At 41.5% G+C, this 23,939-nt stretch overlaps 1 protein-coding gene across 1 annotated transcript in view; it reads left to right on the top strand.

Annotated features, from left to right (window-relative positions):
- The window catches only part of WDFY1 (WD repeat and FYVE domain containing 1), a 41,681-nt gene extending 28,310 nt beyond the window's left edge, over nucleotides 1-13,371 (top strand). The window contains exons 8-12 of the mRNA XM_019753682.2: nucleotides 1,040-1,145; nucleotides 6,118-6,219; nucleotides 7,743-7,873; nucleotides 9,191-9,299; nucleotides 10,082-13,371. Coding sequence (XP_019609241.2) covers nucleotides 1,040-1,145; nucleotides 6,118-6,219; nucleotides 7,743-7,873; nucleotides 9,191-9,299; nucleotides 10,082-10,141 — 508 coding nt within the window. The 3' untranslated portion in view covers nucleotides 10,142-13,371. The remainder of the gene's footprint in view (nucleotides 1-1,039; nucleotides 1,146-6,117; nucleotides 6,220-7,742; nucleotides 7,874-9,190; nucleotides 9,300-10,081) is intronic.
- Nucleotides 13,372-23,939: the final 10,568 nt, after the last annotated feature.

The following is a 23,939-nucleotide window of genomic DNA, read 5'->3' as shown; positions in this document are numbered from 1 at the left end:
TGAGTTTGGGTGAGGCACGGGAAACATTATTATTTTGAAGACAGCCATTTGATAGGGTTCACGGAGTCCACTTTTAACTGTTTTTCTGTTAGTCATGAGTGTCTGGTGTTCTGTAGCAAAAAGAAAAAAAGAGCACAGGGTTTTCTTCCTTCGTAGGAAGGAACGCTTCCCACATTTCTCTCTCAATGAGTCAACCCACAGAAATATCTGCTTAAGGCTGACGTGGGTTAGAGACCTCAGGTGAGGATTTTGACCGTGGAAGATGGCGTGTAATGTGACACTAAGCCATTCTCAAACTGGATGCCTAAGTCATTTTCTTAAATCTAAAATATTTCATTAAGAAGTAACGTATGGTTTGACAGTCGTATTTGCCTGAGCTATCACGTTGTAATACTCAGGCTCTTGCGTCCAAACTTGAAAGGAAAAGGAGGCCTTTCCTCCTCGTTGGTTAGGCTGTCCCTGTTTACTGTAAGCAGAGTCCAGCTGAAAAGTGCCGAGGAAAGATTCTCCACACAGCCTGCAAGTCAGGAGATGTTTCCTGGGGCTTCCAGAGGAGCCGTCTAACAGGCTTCAGGAAGGGGCAGATTTCTTCACCCTGTCAGTGTGAGCGTGTGTGAGCGTGTGTGCTTGTGTACTAGTGATCTCCACAGTGTGTGATTGCTTGTTCTGTGGCCGTGTTCCAGGGAGGGAGTTAGGCCTCCTTTGTTCTTTGTTTCTGAACAAGTAGGAAAATCTTGTGCACTTGAAGTGGAAATTGTGGTGATTGGTCCAGCAAACCATAGTCGTCACCGTACCTCTGACCTGCAGTTCCTAACGACTGACTTAAAAGTTGTGTTTTCTTCATAGAAACTATCATTCTGTATCGTAAGTTATAGAATGCCAAGTATTTTATACCAGAATCCATATTTATACCAGAATCCAAATTGTCAGTGATAAAATGCCAGTGGCAGATTCTAACCAGGGGAGAGAGTTGAGCCTCAATGAAGACCACTGCTCTGTTTTCCCTCATGAGACAAGTGACTGTTGTGTGGTGTTGCAGTGACAGGGTGCAGGCGCTGTGTTACCTGCAGCTCACAAGGCAGCTCGTCTCCTGCTCCTCAGATGGTGGGATTGCGGTGTGGAACATGGACGTGAGCAGAGAGGAGGTAAGAGAAGGAGCAAGCCAAGGCTGAGTGGGAGGCAGCCCCAGGGACCAGCTTCTCGGTTTTGTGCACTGCCTGCCGGGAGTGCCTGCCGGAAGTGCCTGCCGGAAGTGCCTGCCGGAAGTGCCTGCCGGAAGTGCCTGCCGGAAGTGCCTGCCGGAAGTGCCTGCCGGGAATGCCGACCGAGGGAAAGACAGTCCTGAGTGTCACTTTGTGGTGCATTCTCTACTCTTTTGAGCCTCACAGTGATACGCACTGCACACAGACTAAGCGTGTAGGCGGAGTTTCAGCCCTGGAAGCACACTGAAGGGACAGACCCAGGACACAGTCTGCACCCAGGGAGCAGCCCACTGTGGTGGTCTCACAGCACCTGTTACAGTAACTGAGAGGTGTGCCAGTGACTAGCGTGGGGACATAGCTCGGTGCCTGGCATTTCTCTGCAAAGTATGTCTCTGTTCCCTGCTTGTTTTCCACTGAGTTCAGTTCCATTGTGTCCACGTCGGCACAGTGTTCTTTTCAGGAGACTGAGTTCTTACTCGTTTGGGCCACTAACTAGTTGTGAGACCTTGTTTAGGTAAGTACCTTAATTTCCATGGATCTCCATTCTCTCTTCCATAAAGTGAAATAGTTGAATGAGATGACTTCTAAGGTCCTTCCAGTTCTTTAGACAGACACTCACTCTAACTACCTATACAGTCTCTTTTTTCTATTTTAAATAATGCTGCCATGAACATTCTTGACCTTGTCATGGTGTGATTGTTTAATTATTTATTTCAGACAGATTTCTGAAAATTGACCCTTTGGGCCAAGGATATGTCCATTCTGAAGGCTTTTTATAGATGTCAGATGATTTCCAGGCAGGCTCCCCATTCTCATCTTTGCTCGCACGGGCGTTATCTTGCTTTCCCACTGGCGTCAGCAGCCTGTGATGTAGATAGCAAAAGAGTTGATTCCAGAGAAGATAGGAGAGTATCAAGGATGTTCAGGACTTAGAATTTAACTTCAGAAACATTTATTGAGCACCAGCAGGGTGGCCGTGAAGTCTGGAAACTTAGTGAATGTACATCAAAAGTGGTTTATTGATATTGCATTGCAGTACATGCTGTGTTGCCTGATGTCACACAATTTGTTCAGCGTGCCACCCTCTTGCGGTGTATAGGTCAGTGTGCCACCCTGATGCGTCACAGGTCAGCATGCCGTCCTAATATACTGTGTAGGTCAGCGTGCTGTGCCTCGTGGCAGTGGATGCAGGATTCTCACCAGCCCCCGCATTTGTCTGCTATGTGTTGCCTCTGAATGCTTTGAGTCTGATTATCACTGAGTAAACCTGTGTCTTTAGCATAGCACAAAAGAGAGAATCAAGGTGGTTCAATGTATTTTTAAAAGTAGTGACATTACTCATTTGCAGTCTTTGTAGCTGCCATGTTCTATACGCAAAGATTCTTGCCTGAGAGAATCTTGTAAGCTAGTCAAGGAACTAGGTTACCCTATAAATAATAATAGAGAGAAGTACTGATTGCTTGTTTTTTAAGTGACCTCGTCAGACAAGTCAAATAGAGGAAATCTTGATTACATGTTTACTGGTTAATTACTCTTTTTGACTCTTCTAAAAATCTTTCGGTAGGGCTTAGAGTAACTTGTTATTAAACATATATAACATTGGCTTAATATTGCAGAATGTGTCTTACTTTCTCTGCAAAGATTTCTGAACTGTTTTATATTTATCAACTGCCAGTTATATACATCAAGAACAGCTAGTGTACCGTTCTGTTTCCTGGCCTCTTGGCCTGTCATATTTGAATCTTACTCCGATGAGTGGGAAGCTCAGAGGCTGTGTTCCCTGGCTCATGAGAAAGGAGACCATTGGTGCCCAGTGGCTGCTAGAGGCTCTTTCAGGGGTTTAACAATTTGGATTTCAATCCACTGTTCTTATCCCTGGTAAGTTCTTTTAGAAAAAAAACCAGAAAGTAGAAGCAGGATTTCTATATGATTGTGGACTTGATCAGTACATTGGGGGAAAGAAAAAACACTGCCGTCATTCAAGGTGCTTCCTGTGTGGGCAGTTCTCTTACTTTTAGTCATTGATGGGAGATTACCCCAAATCACATGTGTGCTGGTGGGTAACACTTCTTGCTCTATTAGCTAATCTGTCTCGGTGGTTGGCAGTGTTGGTGGGAAAGAATTTGTGCCAAAAATATGCAGCATTTTTATTAGGTTTTGTTTTGTTATTTTGTTGTTGTTTATTACTAGCTGAATAAACATTAGTGTAAATTAAGCAGCCTATGATTTATAAGATTTTGACCCTGAGTTAGGGTTTTGTACAATTTGTAGGACTTCTTTAGGCAAGAGCATAGAGGATGAACCCCAGATTCTCTAGCCCCACAGTGCTTGCCTGGAATTTCTTTCTGCGTCACGCGGAAATTTGACTGGAGTGTGTCCAACCCACTGTGGCTGTCAGCACCACTCTAGGGAGCAGGAAGCAAATCCGTCTCCCACCAGGTCATAATTAGAGGGGCTCCTTTTTGGAAGTAGGCGTGAAACATAAATGAGCAAGTAACGATAATTAGGATGAATCCTCTTGAAAAGAGAACTTTATTTTAAACTAATAGATCACAGAACGTATAATATACATTAGTGCAAAGCAGATTAGCAGTGCAGTGGGGTTATTCTTATAACGTCATCTTTGTCTGGATTAGGCAAGTGGAACAAGATGTAGAAAAGAGAATTAAGTAGTCAGAATACTTGATTATAATGTTCTCTTTTGCTCTTCTCAGCACACAACAAAACTTTTTCTCTCTAGAGAATAGCCACATAACAGAATACTGTTCATGAGAGTTTACAGCGTAACACTGAATCTTATTGCAAGAAACAAAGTTATGGGTATTTCTGATATGAAAATGTGCGCCAAAAAGCCTGCTTATTTCTGATTTGGGTTTTCAGTTTGTTCATCTCAAATTATTTGAAGCGTATTTTTCTTCCATGTGCCCTCTACCCTCTAGCTCAGCAAAGTAATATTCTTTCCTAAACCCCTAGACAGAATTATGCTCCTTGAAGGCAGGGACTCTGTTCTATGGGTTGTCATAGTCCAGAACCATGTTGGGAGACCCTCACATGTTGAAATGGTTAGGACCCCTTTACAGAGGCTGCAGAGAGTGTAATGGACAAGGGGAGGGACTCAGGCTGGACTCCTGGGTCTCAGGATCTCCACCCACTAGCCCACCACAGACAGTTGCTTCAGTCTGGGAGCCACTGTTTCTTTGCCTGTAAAATGGCGGTAATGTTGCTCTGTATCTCCTAGGGTTGTGATGAAAACTCAGTAAAATAAGGCCCATAAAACACTTGGCACACTGCCTGGACTTGTACAGTACTTGCTGTATACCCGGCACTACACAGACACTTCACAAATGTTAACACATTGAATCCTCCAAGCCTCATACTTGAATACTGCTGTCCTGAATACTTTTTACAGCGTTTCATCCCACGTGACTTTTCCACACTGGCGTGTGTCGCAGGCATAAGACTATTGCAGCTTTCCTTACCCCCGCAATTACACATCCCTGTGCTGGCCTGCCGTGTTGTCTGCATCCCTCAGGGATGTTGTTCACAGACAGTATTCCCAAACCTCCTTTCTGTCGCGGATCACAGCTTCTGCATCCAGACAGCAATCTTCTTCACATAGGTGCACATCTCTTTATCACTCTTTCTGACCTCCCTTCTCCTTTCCAACGCTCACCCAGTTATTTAAAGAAACCTCTCTTCTCTGTTAGCCCATTTCATTCAATTTCTGGGTGCCCCCCCACCCCGACCAAAGGAAGACCTTTGTAATGGCTGTCATACGTAGAAATATTTCTAGTGACATACCTAAATTAAAAAGTAGGAAAGCCAACGGTTTTGATAAAATAGGAAACAGAACAAGGGACACTCATCATTTAAACCCCAGAGTCCCCTTTCGAATCTCTGTAAAGTTCTCCATCCCACTGCATGTTTTATAAGGGTGAGTGTAATTTGTTTTATGTGATTCTCCCAGCATCGTCCCCTCTTATCAGAGATATTTTTCTTGAGTGTTAAATTTCAAGATCGAGAAAAGACTATTTTTAACCTCACAATCTTTGGTTTCATTTATAGGAATTAGTATTTGCTATTTTTATTTTCTGTAGGCAGTAAGTATATATAATGGCAAGTGATTGAGGTTAAATAGGCTTTTAATGGGTTCATCTTGTAATTGAGTACAACTTGTAATATTTTGTTTAGAGAAATATATTTTCTAAGTTTCCAACAATTTCAAGACTTTAATTTCCCTGTTTCAACAAAATTGATTGAGAAACCTACTCCATGACAGGGTGTATATAATGTAAGGATGAATAAGACCAATGAGTAACTCGTATTATAGGTTAGTGGGGGGAAAAGAAATGTTTATAAAGAATTACAGTACAGAGAGCGTGCACTGCTAGCATGACATCTGTGGGCAGACTGTGGGCCCACTTGGGGCGCGGGGGGGGGGGGCTGGCAAGTCTGTCTGACATGATACCCACCCAGAAGACCTCCCCTGTTAGTCAGTTTAGTGACCCCACAGCCTTCCCAAGTGGTAGCTCGCCGGATTTGGCAACAACTGTTGTGGGGGGTGTTTTGTTTTGTTTTGTTTTGTTTTGTTTTGTTTTACTCAACCAGATATATGTTTCAAACAACTTCGGCATTAAAAAAGAAATATAAAAAGTCAGCTCTAAGAGTTCACAATGAACATTGAATTACTCCCTCTTACCTATAAATTAATAATTGAACAATCCCATAAACATTACTAAAATTATGAAGATTACTCAAAACAAACATAATATTGAATATGGCAACGGCTGTAATATATGGAATATTTTTAAAAATGCTACCCTCCTCAAGGTGTAGCACTATTGTATTAATTTCTGAAAAACTAAAATAAGCATACAGCTGCACTGATGTTGGCTCTGACCTCCTCCTCCCCCAGGCTCCTCAGTGGTTGGAAAGTGATTCTTGTCAGAAATGTGAGCAGCCCTTTTTCTGGAATATAAAGCAGATGTGGGACACGAAGACACTGGGGCTCAGACAGGTGAGTAGCCAGCATTGAATCCCCACTGGGCTAATCGTAAATTTCATTTTTTGTGTAATTAACCTGTCATTTTGTTTGGAATCACACTTTTCCCTATAAATGCTATTAATTCCTACTTTTTGGATCTCACTTTCATTGTGTGTGACTAATAATGAGAAATGGCCCCATTTCCTGGGGCCAGTGAGACTATTACCTAACTATTCCATTGCTTGTCCTGCACTGGAAGAACAGGGGTGCAGAGAAAACCTGAGAGCCTAGTTGTAAATATATACAGATCTTTCACTTTAGGACTATTAATTGTTAAAGTCAGTGTTTCACACTAAAAATGTGAATGAATTATGGATACAAGCCATATGCTTTCACAAACAGATACGAAGTAACAATTTAGCCCTCCCTGGAATGCTCTTACACTAAGAATTTTAGATTGTTCATAAATTGTTCCATATAAGTATACCAGGGATATTTTAGCGTGTTTCAAGTACTGTTTTTTAAATTTTTTAACTTAAAGAAACATGCCCCAAATAGCCTGTAGATTTTAAAGATGCTCTTATCACTAGGTATTCATGTAATACTAAAGTTCTACAAAAATATATATATTTCTACAGCAGCCTTGAAGGTAGCCACTCACTCAGGTTGAATATGAATTTATGCAGGTAAGTAAAAAGAATGCTGATTTTATTCCTCGTATTACTGGTTACGCCTCTATGAAGGATTGGCCTAAAATTTGTGTGTTAATAAACGTTCTTTGATTTTACTTACAAAGCTATTCTCCAGCAAGGTCTAACATGAGACTGGCTGGTAGCGCAGGAATTATTTTAGCACTCATAATATTCTAATGGCCTGCAATCGCCCCTGGAGTCTTTCAGTGGCCCAGCTCTCACCGTGCATGTCTGTGGTAACTAGTGAGTTGTCACTGATGGGTGAACTCGTCCCTACTTCTAAACAAAGCACCAAGAAATTAATTTTACTCTTACAAATTAATCGAGGAGCCAGGAAGCGTACAGGCCACTAAACTTTCAGTGGCAAAAGAATATGTCAAAATCAGTAATAATAAGTGGACTATTTTAGAATGTTCTTGAAGCTTATTTCCAGAGTCACAATTTAAAATACAAAAAGAAATCATGAAACATTTGATGATGGATATTTGTTTCTTAATGAGGGCATATTACGTTCAAGTTTATTTCAGAACTTTTCTTTGACAGAGGAGTATATTTTTCCTTCCCCAAATCTCTAGTCATTTAAGCTCCTAAATTAACTTGAAGTTGGTTTTAACAATTTTGTTGACATCAAGACAGATAAGATAACGTGAATGAACAAAAAGCAGCATTTGACAAAGTGGGGTTGTTTGGAAATCCTTGACAAATGTTAAAATTGTCTACCTTTTGCGTGTTGTTACAGTGAATTGGGGTGATTATAATTCAAGGCAAATGTTCCCCACTCCCATTCCCATTCTCTGAAGGGAAACCAGGTGCATTGCAGCAAAAGTTAAAGTCCTGCTTTTCTTCCTTCCGGTCCTGCTGAAGCATCACTGCAGGAAATGCGGGCAGGCTGTCTGCGGGAAGTGCAGCAGCAAGCGCTCCAGCTACCCCGTCATGGGTTTCGAGTTCCAAGTCCGCATGTGCGATTCCTGTTACGACTCCATCAAAGACGAGGAGTGAGTGTTTGCTTATCTGTCTTACTGTGCACCTGAAATGGGAAGAGCCTCAGCAACACGGATGGACTTCTATTTGTGTCTTCCCAATTTCATAAATGATTTCTAAGAGGATTCTGCCCTGGCCTTATGACTTAAGACAAATTTCTCCCAGACACTGAGTCTGACCAGCCCAACAGTCAGTGGACATCCTTGAGCCCCAGGGTGCTGTGCACGGTCAAGGCCATCACACCCTGATGCAGGGGCTGAGCCGGCTCTCTCCAGAAGCATCCAGTGCTCCTACCTTTGCTCACACATGCATGGAAATTTAATGACTGGGAAAACCCTAAGAGACAAATGTGTTTTCTTCCACCGAAATCTGATCTAGTAACTGTTCTTACATAACTGTTTGTGTGTGAGACAAATCTATCCTCATTCTGTCCCGACTCAGGCAGATCCATTGGGGTAGAACCATTCTTTTATTTCCTTTCCCTTTGAATCATCTTTGAAAGGAGGAGACAGGCAAACCTTGGCAGAGGCCCAAGTTGGAAAGCTGGTGGGCACCACTGGTGTCGGTCCGCGAGCATGTGGTGGAGGCTCGGGCAGTGGGCTTCAGTGAGTGTGGGGCAGCTCTGTAAGAGAGGCTGCTCTCTGGATGCTGGAGAGGGATGGGGGAACTGCAGCCTTCGGAGGAATGTTTTGCCTGTGCTGTACGAGCTCACGCAATGCAGTTTCTCTTCTATATTAAAGGTGCTTGTTTTTATGTCTGGGAATATATGACCTCTCCACTAAAAAAAAAGAAAAAAAAAATCAGTCATTTGGGGGAGTTTTATAAATCTTTTCTAAAACAGTCTTGCAACTTCTATCATGCTTTCCTCATCCTTTAATTATATAAAGTTAGTTTTCAGCACTGCAGCCACGCTATTATTGTAAGTATGACAGACCCTTGAACAATGCTGGGGTTAAGTGCCACGCAGTGGAAAATCACGTATAACTTTTGACTCCCCCAAAACTTGACTAACAGCCAACTGTTGACCGGAATCCTTACTGATGATATAGTCAATTAACACACATTTTGTGTGTTACATGCATTATATACTGTATTCTTATAATGAAGTAAGCTAGAAGAAAGACAATGCTGTTTAGAAAACCATAAGGAAGACAAAATACATTTGCAGTCCTGTATGTATTGATTGAAAGATTCCACGTATAAATGGATCCATGCAGCTCACACCCGTGCTGTTCAAGGGCAACTGTATTTCCTTTATGTTCTAAGAAAATGTATCTTTAGCTCTAGGTACAGTCAGGTGAGTTTTAAATGGTCTCTTTTGTCTTTGTTAGTCGGACGTCTCTAGCAACCTTTCATGAAGGAAAACATAACATTTCCCACATGTCCATGGACGTTGCTAGGGGACTGATGGTGACCTGTGGGACCGACCGTGTTGTAAAGGTAACCCGCTAATTGTTCCAGTTAGCGTCTCTGCAGATTGCTTCTTCGTCGCGCTATGAACGGGCATAAGACATTTCTAGTCCACTCTTGCTTTCTGATTGGCAAGCTTGCCTTTCTTTTCATAAGCAACCTCTAGCCCATTGAAAACCCTGAGTAACTAACTGTGTGCTTATGAGTCCTGTACTTCCCACCCAGTCCCCGGGGCACTTCCCTCTGCCCTATCCATCAGGCCTGGCGCACCGCTCCTCCCCCCTACTATCCCCCCTGCCCCCCCCAGCTTTTGGCTGAGCCCAAGGTTTCCCCCACAGCGGGCCAGGGCCTTGTCCGACCCCTTGCTCTAGTCATCCCTTTCATCCCAGGCAGCAGATTTCCTGGTGAAAGAAGTAACCACACTTTTTCATTAAGTCCCTGGGCCATTAACACTGAAGCTGAAAGGAATTGTTTTATGCTTTGTACCACTCTTGGGTTGTGAAACTATGACGTATTTTATTTCATAATTTAAAAACAAACGGGCTTTTTCCTAGTGGACTTTGTTTTAAAATAAAATTAAATTTATGGTAAAGCATTATTACGATGGAACTTGCACATGTTGAGATACTACTTAAAAGTTTCCGTCACGTTTTGGTGAACTGCGTTGTTTTATCACTGTGACCTTGAGATTTTGCAGTGAGAGAAGAGAATGAGTCCTTTGGATCCCTTTTCCAGTTTAATGGCTATTTCGGTGTTGGTCTCACCGTTAGACCAGGTGACCAGTGCTGCCTTCTGCATCTTATTTCTTGCAGATATGGGACATGACACCTGTGGTGGGCTGCAGTCTGGCAACCGGCTTTTCCCCACAATGATCCGGGAGCTGGGCAAGGTCTGCACCTCCCACGGCCACCTGCACCCAATGCAGTCTTTCCCTGGAGCGCCACAGTGACTGTCACCTGAACAGACAGGAGCCACTTAAACACAGATCAACATTTTTTTAAAAGAAAATGCATAAAGGTGTGTTTGGGGGCATTTGTGGAGCTACCTGTGGGAGTGACTGACATGGTAAAGGTTCACCTGGAGTGGTTCCCGGAGGAATGGAATTCCTGCAACGAAACTTCCTCACAAACAGTGAGCTAATATGTACTAAAAGATTCATCTAGCAAATGGAGTTTTAGAGAAAAATATATTGAACAAAAAAGTTAATGCCTGGAACTGTCTTAAAGCAGTTGCGAGTTCAAACACACACTTCCCCTCAGACTTGCTGGCCCAGCAGGGGCTCCTGGGCTCTCTGTTGATGGAGCAGGAGTGGGGGGAAGGAGAGCCTGTTCTCTCTTTCTTGAGGGGTGCAGTAGGAACTTAAGAACCCAGAGATCTCTCCTTGTGTACTGGCAGGATGTGACTATGCTTTACACTTAGTTATTGACAAACTTTTCCAAGGTACCTGTTGTCTTCAGTTAGCGCCGTTCTCTGCACTAAGTGTGCAGCCTGCCTCACTTGTTTCTCCTGCTGGTCAGTACGCCATGGGCGACCCTTCACAGTTGTGAGTTGTGGCGTTTCTGTCCTAACCCAGGCACATTCTTCGCTTCCCCGCACATGTGCTCTGAGGACAAAACGTTTTAATGGTGCTGCTACCATGGGAGTCACACGAGCCGCCTGATTTTTCTCGTTGCAGTTAGTACCGACTGATGGAAAACCCAGCTCCCCGTGGGAGTGTGATGGGAAATGTCTGTTCCATGGAGCAGCCCAGTGCTCCTACCAGACATGCTCCATTTCTAGATCCAAGATGAGCCCCTGTGGTATTGTGGCAATTTAATATACACCTCAGGCAAGAACTCCAAAGCGTTTTAAACTATGTTGACTTAACAGTCGTAACTAATATTATTAACGTTTCACAGAAGGAAATTGGTAACCCAGAGCAGTAACCGCCATTCCCAACTTGTGACTTGCTTTCATAAGAACTTGCAAAATCTGTTGTATCAAATGGTGTTTGAAAGGGTTTTGGCCACTTTAGTACCGGGATAGGAAGAGGTGGGGGACGGGGAGCCTACTTTTAATACTCAAATATTTATTGGTTTGATTATTTGTTTTTAACAATAGCACATGAATCTATTACTTTAAGACTGTGGAAGTGAGTAGAGAGCAGCCTACTTTTTTAAAGACAAACTTTAAAATAGCAGCAGTATTTTTGTTGGTCTTACTAATGGATATTGATGCAAACTCACCACGGCGTTACTGTGTTGAGATCACATCAAGACCACATGGTCATTCTATATGATACAACTAAGGCACTAAATCTGTTTTTTAACAACAGCTAAGAGGGACTCTAACGTTTGACAGGCAGTGAAACTAAAATGGCCAAGTGACACACAGTGAGGGAAGGGAAGGAGGCCGGGCACGTCCTGTGTTCGAATGATCTGCATTGCCAGCTGACTTGCCTTCTGAAATAAGAATGAAGGGTTTTGTTGCTCCTGGTAATCTTTGTGTTATGTCACCTAAAAAGATGTTTCCTTCAGAAACTTTTCCTAGGCTTTTTGCAAAATGGACATTACTCACCTAGTCTGGAGGAAAAGTTGAGTGATGGTAACTTTTAAATGGCAACGTTGAATGTTAACTCGAGTTCTGTTGCTGGTCCAGCCCACACAAAGGTGCTATCCTGGGGACTTTACAAAGTCCTGAGAGGAACATAGACTATGACCGATTCCTTGCCACGTCGAAGAGTGCTGAACTGGGGTTTTGTTTTCCTTTGTTCTGTGAAATGTGCTTTTTTTTAAATGTCTGTGGTCGACTGAGCAGAACATCACAGCTGCCAAGAACTCGCCATCGCTTTCAGACTTCTCTTTATTTAAAAAAATTATTTTCGTTAAGAATTCTTTTCTTAATGAAAAGAATTTTTTCCGTGTTCCGTAGAGACTATAAGGTTGTTGTAGTGCCTCGTAAGGGGCCAAGCTAATAGTAATCAAGGAAGCAATGTATAGTTAAGGAAGAATTGGAGCGTGGTATCCGGCAAAGGAAAGGAGAATGTCTCAGTACAGTTTTCTTTCCACCTGAGCCTGCTATCATTTTCCTGTTGGACAACACACATGGCAGTCTCGTCTTGTCTCTGTCACACACTAGATAGCAAATGGGGTAATATTTTTTTAAAGAAGTGGGCAAAAATTATTTTCTCAATTTTACTAACTGGGCACACAAGGGAAGTATAGCTAGGCTTGTAGTTATTGCCTTATTTTGACTGCATTACTCTTAAACGGGTCATTTAAAATAGTTCTTCAACTAACATTTGCTGGTTTTCCATTCCTGAATACTCATGCTAGTTTATACAAATAGGGATGAAGAAGTACAGAATGTTAGAGAAAATCCTTATGTTTATATTTAGATCTAGTGTGTATGGGATAAGAAATGCCAATTCTTCATTTTAAACATGTTTTTACATTGCCCTTTATTAGTGGGAGTGATACAAATACCCCCATGGCATTAGGTGGAAACATTATTCATTTCATTGTATTGCTATGTTGTAGTTCTGCCCTGCCACCTAGACGATATAAACAAAATATGTTGCTCTAGAATATGTCACTTTGTTCTCCCCCTAGATAATTCAGTTTATTAATTTCCACATTTTTAAACTGTTGAAACTTGCCTACGTATGTAATAAACACAGCAGTGGCTCAGATCCAAGATGTTTTCTAAAAAGTTTTCTTTAAATTGCATTCTACTTCTGTTACTGGATCTGGCGTCTCTTAAAATGGAAGAAACCAGTTACCACTAGTGGTAAACCATCTGCTCATTATAAATGGAAGGTTTAACAAATAAGTAATACATGCTCCATTTATTCCAGTGTCTATTGCTTAATTGTTAATTGTGAGCAGATTATTGAATGCTTACTCTATTTTCTGCAGTTTATTATATAATAACTCTTTGGGCAAGTTGAAGTTTATTTGTTGGTTAGTATATTTTGTCCCTGTACTAGCTATGTTTCTATGAGCTATGGTACCCTGACTATCCCAGAGCGCTAGAAAACTTTGTCCTTTGCTCCTATTTGTGGGTCCTGTTTTTGTGGGGTTTTTTGAGAATATGCGTACAATAAAATGTTTCTTGCTTGTTACTCTATTGCCTAATTTAGCTTTTGTTACGTTTGATCTGGATGCAGGGTTATAATAGTAGCTACCATGTTTAGCATCCTCTGGGTGCTGGGTGCTCTACCTGTGTCATATTATTCAATCCTGGCCACACTTCTGCCAGGCTTTATTGTCCCTGTGTACAGATGAGAAAACCAAGAAGATCCTGTCTGACTTGAAAGCACACGCCTTCCCCACACCACCTGCCTTAATGTGCTAATGTGCAAAGAGTGTTTTACGCAAGAGGAGTGGGTATTTTCTCTTTTGAAATTTGTGGCGCCCTAGAGCCAGCGGCTCAGGACATCCAGGCCCTCAGAGTGTACCAAACTATGAAGAGACACCATGATCTGTGCCCTAGTCTCCACTGCACCAGCTGTTTTATCAATATATACAGGGTGGTTCTGACCTAGGGGAAGTGATTCCTCAGATTAACTGATAAGAGATTGATTTAGGAACCAGAATGGAAGTTTACTGTGCTATTTAAAAGGGATATAGCTTTATTTTCTCTCATCATCAAAATATGTTTATTATTATAATAAAAAGAAAAGCAAATTTAGAAGACAATACCAAAAAGTTTTATCAAAAAGATTTTTTAAAAACCCCTAGTCCTGCCACCCAGAGAAAACACTGCTAAACCTATGCTATATACCTTTCCAATGTAGTTTTCAAGTGTATGTATGCATATTTAACATGCTCATGGGATATATTTTTAATGGGGCCATACTTTTTTCCCACTTGATACATTATGGATAGTTTGCCGTGTTAAAAAATAGAGCTCCATGGTCGCATCTGTAGTTGCGACATAGGTGCAGCGGACATGAGCTCCGCGGTTCTAGCTGCACTGACTGGTGGTGCCGGTGTCCCGCCCTTTGAGGTTAGGTCAGGCCACGTGACTTGTTTTAGCCAATGAAGTGCAGGCGGAAGCATTTAATTGGAGGTGAGAGACTCAGCCACGACTGTTTCTACCATGGTGGTCACAGAAGCACATGTTGGTAGAGAAGCATGACTGAACCATCCCGTGGAACCCAATTGCAGTAGACTTCTGATGAGAGGTCATTTTTTGTGTCAGGCTACTGAGGTAGGGGTATGTGTGTATGTGTTTTACCTACAGCATAATGTAGCCTGGGCAGCAGCATTGCATTGTTCCTTTACGTGGCTAAACCATTATTCATTTCCCAAATCCTATGTTGAAATTCGATTATACAGTTTTAGAGAATTTATAATTTTAATTGAAACACTAAATATTTAGAAATACTGAACTCAGCATGTGTTCTGTGTTCATCTTTACCCACTTTTCCAATTATTTTCTTAGAATAAATTCTTAGAAATGGGAATTGCTAGATCAAAGAATCTGCATCTTGTAATTTTTCTTTTTATTTTGTTTGCTAATATCCTCACACCATTGCCAACACTTGATTTGTTCCTTTGACTAGGTAACAAAAAGGCATATCTTGGTGTCTTAATTTATGGAATTCCAGTTTATTAAATTACAATGAGAATTCTATCTGTCAAGCAGACCCCAGTTTCTGTAGGACAGTCTAAATAGAACCCAAGTTGTCATTGGAAGGCTGCTTCAAGGACAATGACACAGGAGGAAAGGTCGGCTGGATGACCTTGATGCCATCATGACAACCTGACATGCTCATTGCCAAGGGTGCTGGAGAGTCAGCTGGTCTCTCTTTACTTGGAAAGTGGAAACACACCAGCAAGTTTTTGTTTCTGGCTTTCCCTTTTTAGGTTTCACCCAGTTTACCGTCTATTTGTAAAAACATTCTCAGGTGGGTGACGCAGGTACCTGAGTTACAGCTTTCTTTCCCTTCTAGCACTTTCAGTCCCTGAGTCTCCTTGACTGTGCTGAGATCGCTGTCAGTCTTTTCACTACACATACAAACCATCCCTTATTCGTATTGATAACATAGGATTTCTCACGAAAGTTGAGTAATACGTTCTGGGACCACCTTCTTGACGTTCAGTCTCATCTTTTGTAATATAGAAATGGAGCCAGAGAGAAAACTTCCAGGTCAAACCCAAGTGAAAAATGGAAGACTCAAACTTTGGTCTGTCCGACCTCAAAGCCCATCCTCCTTTATCTAGTTCCCAGCTGGCACTTCCATATTTTAAGAAACTTTAGATCCTGAATTTAACATTCTGGAGAAAGATAAAGTAATAGGGATTTCTTTACACCATTGGCAATGGTAGTATAGCAAATTTTCCCACACTGTAGAGTTTTAGATCAAGAGGGGCATTTTTTCCCCCTGGAATCATTCGTTTCCCATGCATTCTAAAGAGCAGTGATCCTTAGTCTATTTTATGTTACTCCACTAGTTTTTCATTTTGAAATTCTTAGAAAATGTCTTTTAGAAAGTGAATTTGTTTTTATTTGAAATAGATTACATTAACACACAGTAAAGAATGTAGAGGTGTCCCAAGATCAAGATAATGAATTAAAATAACTTAGGAATCACTCTTCTTAAGTATGACTGTTGAACTTGTGATACTCTAAGGGACTATTACTTAAACCTGCCCTCAAACAGGGATTGTCATCAATTCCTATAACACTCAGGGATAGCCAATAGCCTGCAGACTCCTCCATGAAAATCAAACCCAACTAATAAAGTCACATGATTTTAATATTTCAGAATTACAGGTATCATTCCCTTATTAAGTAAATGCAATGTTTTGTCAAGATAATGGGAAACAACTAGATATTTCAATAGCTGTGGGTTCTTTCAGTTAATTCTGTGATGGCATAATTTTCTTGATTTCACAATTTGTTGAATTCAAGATACCTTTAGTCACAGAAAGGAAAATTATATTTGAACTTTTGCAAGTGTATTTGAAGCATTCTTCTGGACCTGCCAGGAGCTTTAACTCACACGACAGTTGACACATACATGGTAATGGCCTGCTAAGAGGTTCTCTCCTCTGAGAGCCCCTGTAAGGTAGACCTGCCTTTATGTCTGTATCCTCAGTGCTCATCACACAAAACCAACTCAAACCTAAAGGCTTTATTAACCCTTGATTCTCTAAATCTTTTCTGTGTTTCATTCATTTATTCAATAGATTGGAGAGCAAACCTAGGTCGGTTTCTTCCCATCCTTCAACAATGCCACATTTAGATTGAATAGGTAAAAAGCTGTGTTATGTGCACTTCATTGAGCTGTTACCTGGAGTTAGAGGAACTCACTGGAGAGCAGCAACTTCTATAAATAAGTAGCAACATCTGGTTGAATAAACCTTGTGTGGTATTAAAAAGAGGAAGAAAGGGAGAGGAAAGAGAATATGGTCAAACAGAAATTTGTTCATTTCTGGATTTACTTGTGTAAAAACTCCTAAGTGATTTGGGGGACTTTATTTCTAAGTGAGTAATGTACTTTTGTATTTCTTGCATTTTATTGTTGGACATGACATCTGATAGTATCTCTGGCTGCAGGAATCACATCTGCCATTAATCTATCAAATGCATCTCAAGTTGCAAACGTGCACTGAAAACATAGGCACGCTTGCAGACACAAACCCAAACCTTCAAAATGTATCCCAATACAGCCACCTCTCACCATTCAGCTGCTATTAACCACAGTCCAGCCCACTGTCAGCTGGACTGTTCTAGTAGCCTGCTAACCAGTCTGCTTGATCCTTCCCCGGCCCTAGCAGCCTGATCTCAACACACCTGTTAAAACATGTCTCAGATCATGCCGCTCCTGTACACAAAACCCTCACAGCTCCTGTCCCATTTACAGGAGGAGCCCGAGCTCTAAATGGTCCCTCATTACCTCCCTGACATCTGTGATGCTCTCCTCGCTTACTCCTGTCCAGCCACACTTCTTGTTTTCCTCCCTGTAACTTCTCTGAGAACTGGGGATTTGTACGTACAATAGCCTTGAACCCAGTGCCAGGCACATAGTAAGCACTTAATAAATACTGGTGCTTGTATGTGTACAATTTGGGTGCCCTGCGCAGATGAAAAGGAACGCATGCGAATTTTCTTAGAAAGTGAGTCTAGTGAAACAGTTTAGAGCGGCTCCTCCCGCATCCCCCATCATTTCTACCCATGCCATTCTACCTGCCAAGCTACTGTTAACAATTTCCAGAGGCTGAATGGAGCACCCTGAGGAAAGTGTAGAGAGGTCCTAGAGGCTAAGTACACAAGGGCTATAATGAGATGTTTCCTATTTTTCTAAAACATCAACCACTAGTTCTGGGAGTCTGATCAGCATAAGACGTACTTAAGACAGGTCCACTTGGCAGCTTCATGTTTGGTGGGTATGGTGGTTTTAAAATATTTCTGCAAATTCTTATGCCCTCTTATTGAGTGGTGGGATTTATGTTTTCTTCCCCTGAATCTGAGCCACCCTAGTGATTCACTAATAGAACATGGCAGAAGTGACACAGTGCAGTGTCTGAGGCTAGGTCACAAATTGTCACGCGGCTTGCACCTGGTTTTCTGAGGGAAACCAGCTGCCTGAGACCACCGGGCGTTCTGGTCGGCAGCAGAGCTGAGCCTCCAGCTGACAGCCAGCAGTAACTACCAGCCATGTGAGTGTGCCATCTTGAATGTCCAGCCTGGTTGAGCTTTCAGATGGCTGCAGACCCAGCCGACAAGTGACTGCAACAGCAGGACTACCCCCATGAGCGCTTCTTGAATTCCTGACCCACACAATTGTGAACAAAATAAAGTGGTTGTTTTAAAATACTAAGTGTGGAGTGATTTGTTACACAGCGACAGTACCCTGAACAACGGGCCACTGGAGTCTGAATTCCTTACTTGGGAGACACACGCAGACTGCACCCCACCCCACCCCAAGCAAGAGAAGTAATGTGGACACAGGACAACAGGACAGATGAGGAGCTTCTTTGAAACAAGTTCCTTTCCGTAAGGCTACTCCAGGAGCCTGCAGCTAATGGGTCATGGTCCTCATCATTTTCCTTCAGACTCTCCATGTTCCTGCCCACCTAGCCCCTCCCCCTACCTCCACTCCAGAGTTTTCCTTGAGATTTTTCCTTTGGACACATTTAAGGTGGTTTTACACTCACCCACTCCAGTAAGCATATTCAGATTTTTGGCCATGTTTGGGGGTACTGACTTGAATTTTCAGTGTTTTTACCCATATGTAAATGCGAGTTATATACCATGACTAGAGCATGGAGAGTTTTGCATTAGGGAATTTTCAGTTTTCCAAGCACTGAAATACAACTGTATACTATATATAATGCATATGGTATCATGTCTATTGTGTTTTTATTGACACGATACAATTTATTCACTGAAAAAATATTGAATGCCTACCATGTACAGATTCTATTCTAGATTCTTGAAAACATATCAGTGGACAAAACAAAGATCGCTGCTCTGGTGGAGTTTACCTTCTTGCAGAGGGAGACAATAAACAATAGGGCTATTAAATAGATAAATTTATACAGTATGCCAGAGGTAATAAATACTAAGGAGGAAAGAAAAAGAGTAGGTTACTAGAAATGGAGAATGCTTGGGGGGGGGGGGCAACTGGCCAAATAAAGAGTTCAGGGTGATACATGTACAAGGAATTTGAAGTTCAGTAAGCAAGACAGCTAAGTGGAAATCAAGGGAAGAGATCCCAGGCAGTGAAAACCGCTAAATCAAAGGCTCCAAGATGGCAGTGAGCGTGCTGTGTCTGGGGAAGAGCAAGACCAGAGCCGCTGCAGTGGGATGCGTGGAGGGGGTAGTTTTAGCAGAGAAGGTGAGAGCTCAGCGGGCCCCCGTCATGTAGTGCCTGGTAAACCACTGCAAGGATGTTGGCTTTTACTAAGAGGGAGGTGGGAGCCATCAGCATTTTGCTCATTTTTCTATCAGATGCTTTGATCCTTTTGACCTCAATTCTGCGTTCTACAGATGTTAATGAACTAGCCCGTTATCTATGACATATGTTGTGAATATTTTCCTGTAGTTTTTCATGTCTTTTGACTTAATGGTGTTTTTTTCTTGTCATGAAATTAAAAACAATTTTTCTATATAGTCAAATTTATCAATCTTTTTACAGTTAATACTGGGTCTTGTTAGAAAACCCTTCCCTATATGCAAGTAAAGAGGAATTTATACATGTTTTCTTCTACTACTTGTTTGGTGCCTTCCTCCCTTCCGCCTTTCCTCTCTCCCTCCTTTCTTTTCTTTTTACATTTAGATCCCTGATTCAGGTGGACTTCACGCTCCTATGTGGTGTGACATGTGGACATTGTTTTATCTTTATTCAAGTGGTAAATCAGCGTCCCACTGCCATTTATAAAAAAGCCTATCTTTGCCTCATCCATATGAGACACTAGCTTTGTCCTAAAGTTCCAAATGTGCTTCAGTCTATTCTAGACTTTATACGCCGTTGTACTGGTCTGTTTACTCCTGTGACAGCACTCCCCTGCGTTAGCGGTAAAGGCCTGATAATAAGTGTTAATGTCCAGCAGGGCTAGTCCCTTGTTGTAGCTCTTCTTTGTAAATGTATCCCGACCGTGCTTACATGTTTATTTTCCCATATGAACTTTGTTTCTCCTTGTCTAGCTCTGTATTTTTATTAGGACAAGTTATTTCATAAATTTATAAATTAACTTAAGGAGAACTGACATCTTTATAATGTTGAGAAATCCATGCAAAACAGAGAACTGTGTTTCCGTTGGTTCTAATCTACTCTTGTGTCTTTCAGGAAAATTACAGGTTTCCTCTAAGGTATTGCTCATTTTGTGTTAAATTTATTCCCAAGTATTTTTTTGTTTGTTCGTTCATTTTAGTTGATATGGTAAATGGGGTTTCGCTACTATTATATTCTCTCACTGGTAATTGTGTATATGAAGGTTATTAACTTTTTTGTCTTCAGAAATTATATCCTGCTTCTTTCTGAATTCTTTTATTTGAGTGCTTTTAAACAGTTTTGTTTCCCCCTTCCCCCAAAATCCGCTAGTCTTCATAAAACCTGACATCATTATAACTTTCACAAAGTTATAATGAATTACTTGAAATTTCTTTCCTGCCACATTTCAACCACAACTTGTGAAAGTAGATAAATGAAAATTAAGTGTACATTTTAACATAGTATTATCTCTGACCTTTATACATAGTTATGATAAAAAGTTTCAAAGTTTTAATTATGCAACAAAGTTAATTTTGTTGCCAGTATCTGGCAATGTGAGTTGTACTTCTTTCACATGGTTCCTTACACATTTTTTGGAAAAACTTTAATCATTGTTTACAAATACTATGCATATTATAGTTGTGTGAATTTGAATGATTTAAAACTTTAATACTGTATTGGGGAGAGGGTAGGGGAAAACCTTCATATATTTTTTCAGACTTCAGATTTCCAAAAAGCAGTAGACAAAGGTAGTTAAAAAAATGTCTAATGTTTTATGTGTTAAAATGTATTAACTGAAGTACACAAGTAAGCACCTAATTGTTTTGAAAATGCAATTGAATATTTAAGGGGAACCTCAGTTTCCCCTAAATGCAATTGCACATTTAGGGAAACCTTAGTTTCCCAGTATTTCTCTGCTTCTATAATCATTTCAATTGCTCTTTAATCTCCTATTTGAACTATTTATTTGCATTCTAATGAAGGCAGTGGAAGCTTCTAATTAAGTGCATAGTGTTGGATTTGTTTACACTTATTGCCTAAGTCTCAAAACCAAGTCACAGCAAGATCCAGAGGGGCAGTTATAGCTCAGAAAATGAAAAAACATTACAGACTTTATTTCAGTAAACACTCAGTTAACAGTGTCTAGAAATCAAATGTTGAAAGGAGCATAAAAGGAAGTGTGCGTTTCGAGTAAGTCTTGAAACTATAAGTAGCCTTTCTTCTGGCATCAAGGCCCTTATTAGTTAATTCAATTAAACAAATATGTCTCAATATATTCTTCCAGGTATCTGTGGTGAAATGAAGGAAAATTGGGTTATTACTTAGAGCCAATTGGTGATTTCAACAAAGTCAAATTAAAAGGTAAAACATTGAAGAGCCAGAATTTCAGAGGGTAAATATTGATTCATTTGTTTATTCATTTGAATATCCTCCTCACATTTCTAGGTTCTGGCACTGGTTTGAGCAAAACACTAGGGAAATAGCAATAAACAAAATGCCTGAATCCCTGCCTCCTGGACATTATATTATACTTCTGTGTTTCCCCAAAAATAAGACCTAGCCGAACCATCAACTCTAATGCATCTTTTGGCGCAAAAATTAATATAAGACCCGGTCTTATTTTACTATAACACCGGGTATAATATAATAATATAATATAATATAATATAATATAATATAATATAATATAATATAATATAATATAATACAATACATATAATACCGGGCCTTACATTAATTTTTGCTCCAAAAGATGCATTAGAGCTGATGGTCCGGCTAGGTCTTATTTTCGGGGAAACACGGAATGATGGAATGACACAGAGAAATGGTGAGCTGAAACTTTGATGTCAGGGACCACTGACTATCTGGATCTTCATTAAAATTCCAGGGTCTTTGGGGCGATGTACAGAGTTCAGTAGAAGGAAAGTCCACCTTCCTGGGAAGCTTTAATTAATTACAGGTGAGTCCTTAGTTGGGCTGAATAGGGAGCCTTGAGTAGGACATGCTGATGGTTCTGGAAGACTGGTTAGATTGGTTGGTGAAGACTCGCTGGGGGGCGTGCCTGCAGTTCTAAGAGTTATCAACAGGAGGAGCCAGGAGCCAGGAGCGAGGCAAAATAGTGGAATGAGGCAGCTGTTGGGGTAGAGTCCCCGTGAGTAGTGCAGGAAGTTGCTAGCGTGCACTGAGTGCCTATTCTTTTTCTAATCACAGTGCTAAGTTCTTTATCTGGGTTATTTGATTTAATCCTTTTAAAAAACCCTCTGTGGTAGGAACTGTTTTTGTTCCTATTTTACAGATGAAGAAATGGTCCTCAACTTTCAGTTTTTGCCCATCCAAAACACATCCTTTTACTCTCTGAGCCAATGGTGAGTCAGGGTTCCCAGAGGAGGCCGACAGGAAGTGCTAATTAACACTTGCAAGACAGCGTCCTGTAGAAAGAACGTGGACTTTGGCCCCAGACTTACCTGGGTTTGAATTCCAGGGCTGCTACTCACTGGCTACGTTAACATTTGGAAACATTCTGGGCATTGTTGCTTTCATTACCTGTAAAATGCATCGGAATAATGTCATGTTTGTAAAGATTAAGGTAGTTAAAGTATTAGTTTGGTGCAAAAGTACTTGCGGTTTTTGCAATTGTTTTTAACCTTTTAAACCGCAATTACTTTTGCACCAACTTAATACCATAGCTAGCCTACTATCCATAGTAGATAATAAATATGTACTTGTTCCTTTCTTCTCCCTCCCTTCAACTAGAAATGGAGATGGAGATTAGACCTGCTTTGGGGAAGAAAGTGCTGTGTGGTACCTGCCCCTTGAGGCAAAGTTCACTTTGGGGTGGAGAATTGAGGTATGTGGCCTGATCCCATCCTGAGTTCCTGGTTCACAGCCTAAAAAGAACACAGTGTGCTTTTACGAAAGGCTGATCATGAGCAGTGCCACACTACTGTTCTCTGGCCCAGCCCCTAGGGTGCTGGTTATCAGTTAAAAAAGGAACCTATAAAGTCTGAACGAGCAGGATTGGAGCTGTGGGTGAGGCCCATTCTCCAAGAGTGCTGTGTAGTCATGGAGGGGAAAAGTGCTCCAGGAGCCCGGGGCAGAGCTGCTGGCCAAGAATCCCTTAGGGTTCAGAAAGGAACGGAAGGTGCTAGGAGAATCTGAAGCCCAGGAATGTTCCTCAGTGGGATTTTGAAATGAGTTTTATGTTGACGCATTGAAACATTCATGCAGCATTGAGTCATTCAACACGTATGCATTGAGCACCCACTCTGCAGCAGCTGTGGGGGTTGGGGGTATGGGAGGGCAGGCACGAGAAGAGGCTAGACTGGAACCCCCTTAGAAGCTGTGTGGTCTCAGACCTGTTATTTAACTTCTAGCTTCAGATTTCTTTATCTGTAAGGCAGGGGGAGTAATTACCTCCACAGAATATTGTAGTGAAGATTAAATGAGTTATTGCATAGAAAGTATTTTAAACACTACCTGCCACATACTCATACTCAGTGCTCAGTAAATTTTAGCTGTTTTATGTGTCAGACTGGGCTAGAGGATCAGAAATTCAAAGACAAATAAGTCTCCGAGGGCTTCAAGATGCTCAGAGGCCCGTCATCTCCAGCAGGTAAAGTCTGGGTATCCACGTCAAGGCAAAGATAGTGTCAGGCAGACCCCAGCCCTGGCTCCCAGCCCCACTTGGTGAGGTGGTGTCTGAAAGCCCAAGTTGCCTCCCATGGTTTCATGTCTGAATCTTTCTTCTCTGGTTCCTGATTGGCCTTTGTTACTCATGTCCTTTCTTTTGGGAATAGAGATCACAGTGTTATGGGAGCTCCACCAGCCTGAGAGCCGACTCTGTCAAGCCTGTGAACTTGGGTGGAAATTTTGAAAGTTACAAGTTTAAAGTGCTTAAGAGAGCAGTGAATCCAACCCTCTCCCTCTTCCATGACCTTGAGACCTGGTGAGGGACAGTGACT

This window comes from Rhinolophus sinicus, linkage group LG01 (assembly GCF_036562045.2).
Source record: "Rhinolophus sinicus isolate RSC01 linkage group LG01, ASM3656204v1, whole genome shotgun sequence".
Taxonomy (NCBI): domain Eukaryota; kingdom Metazoa; phylum Chordata; class Mammalia; order Chiroptera; family Rhinolophidae; genus Rhinolophus; species Rhinolophus sinicus.
Note: the sequence above shows the minus strand (reverse complement) of the source record. Positions and strands in the feature narration are given on the sequence as shown.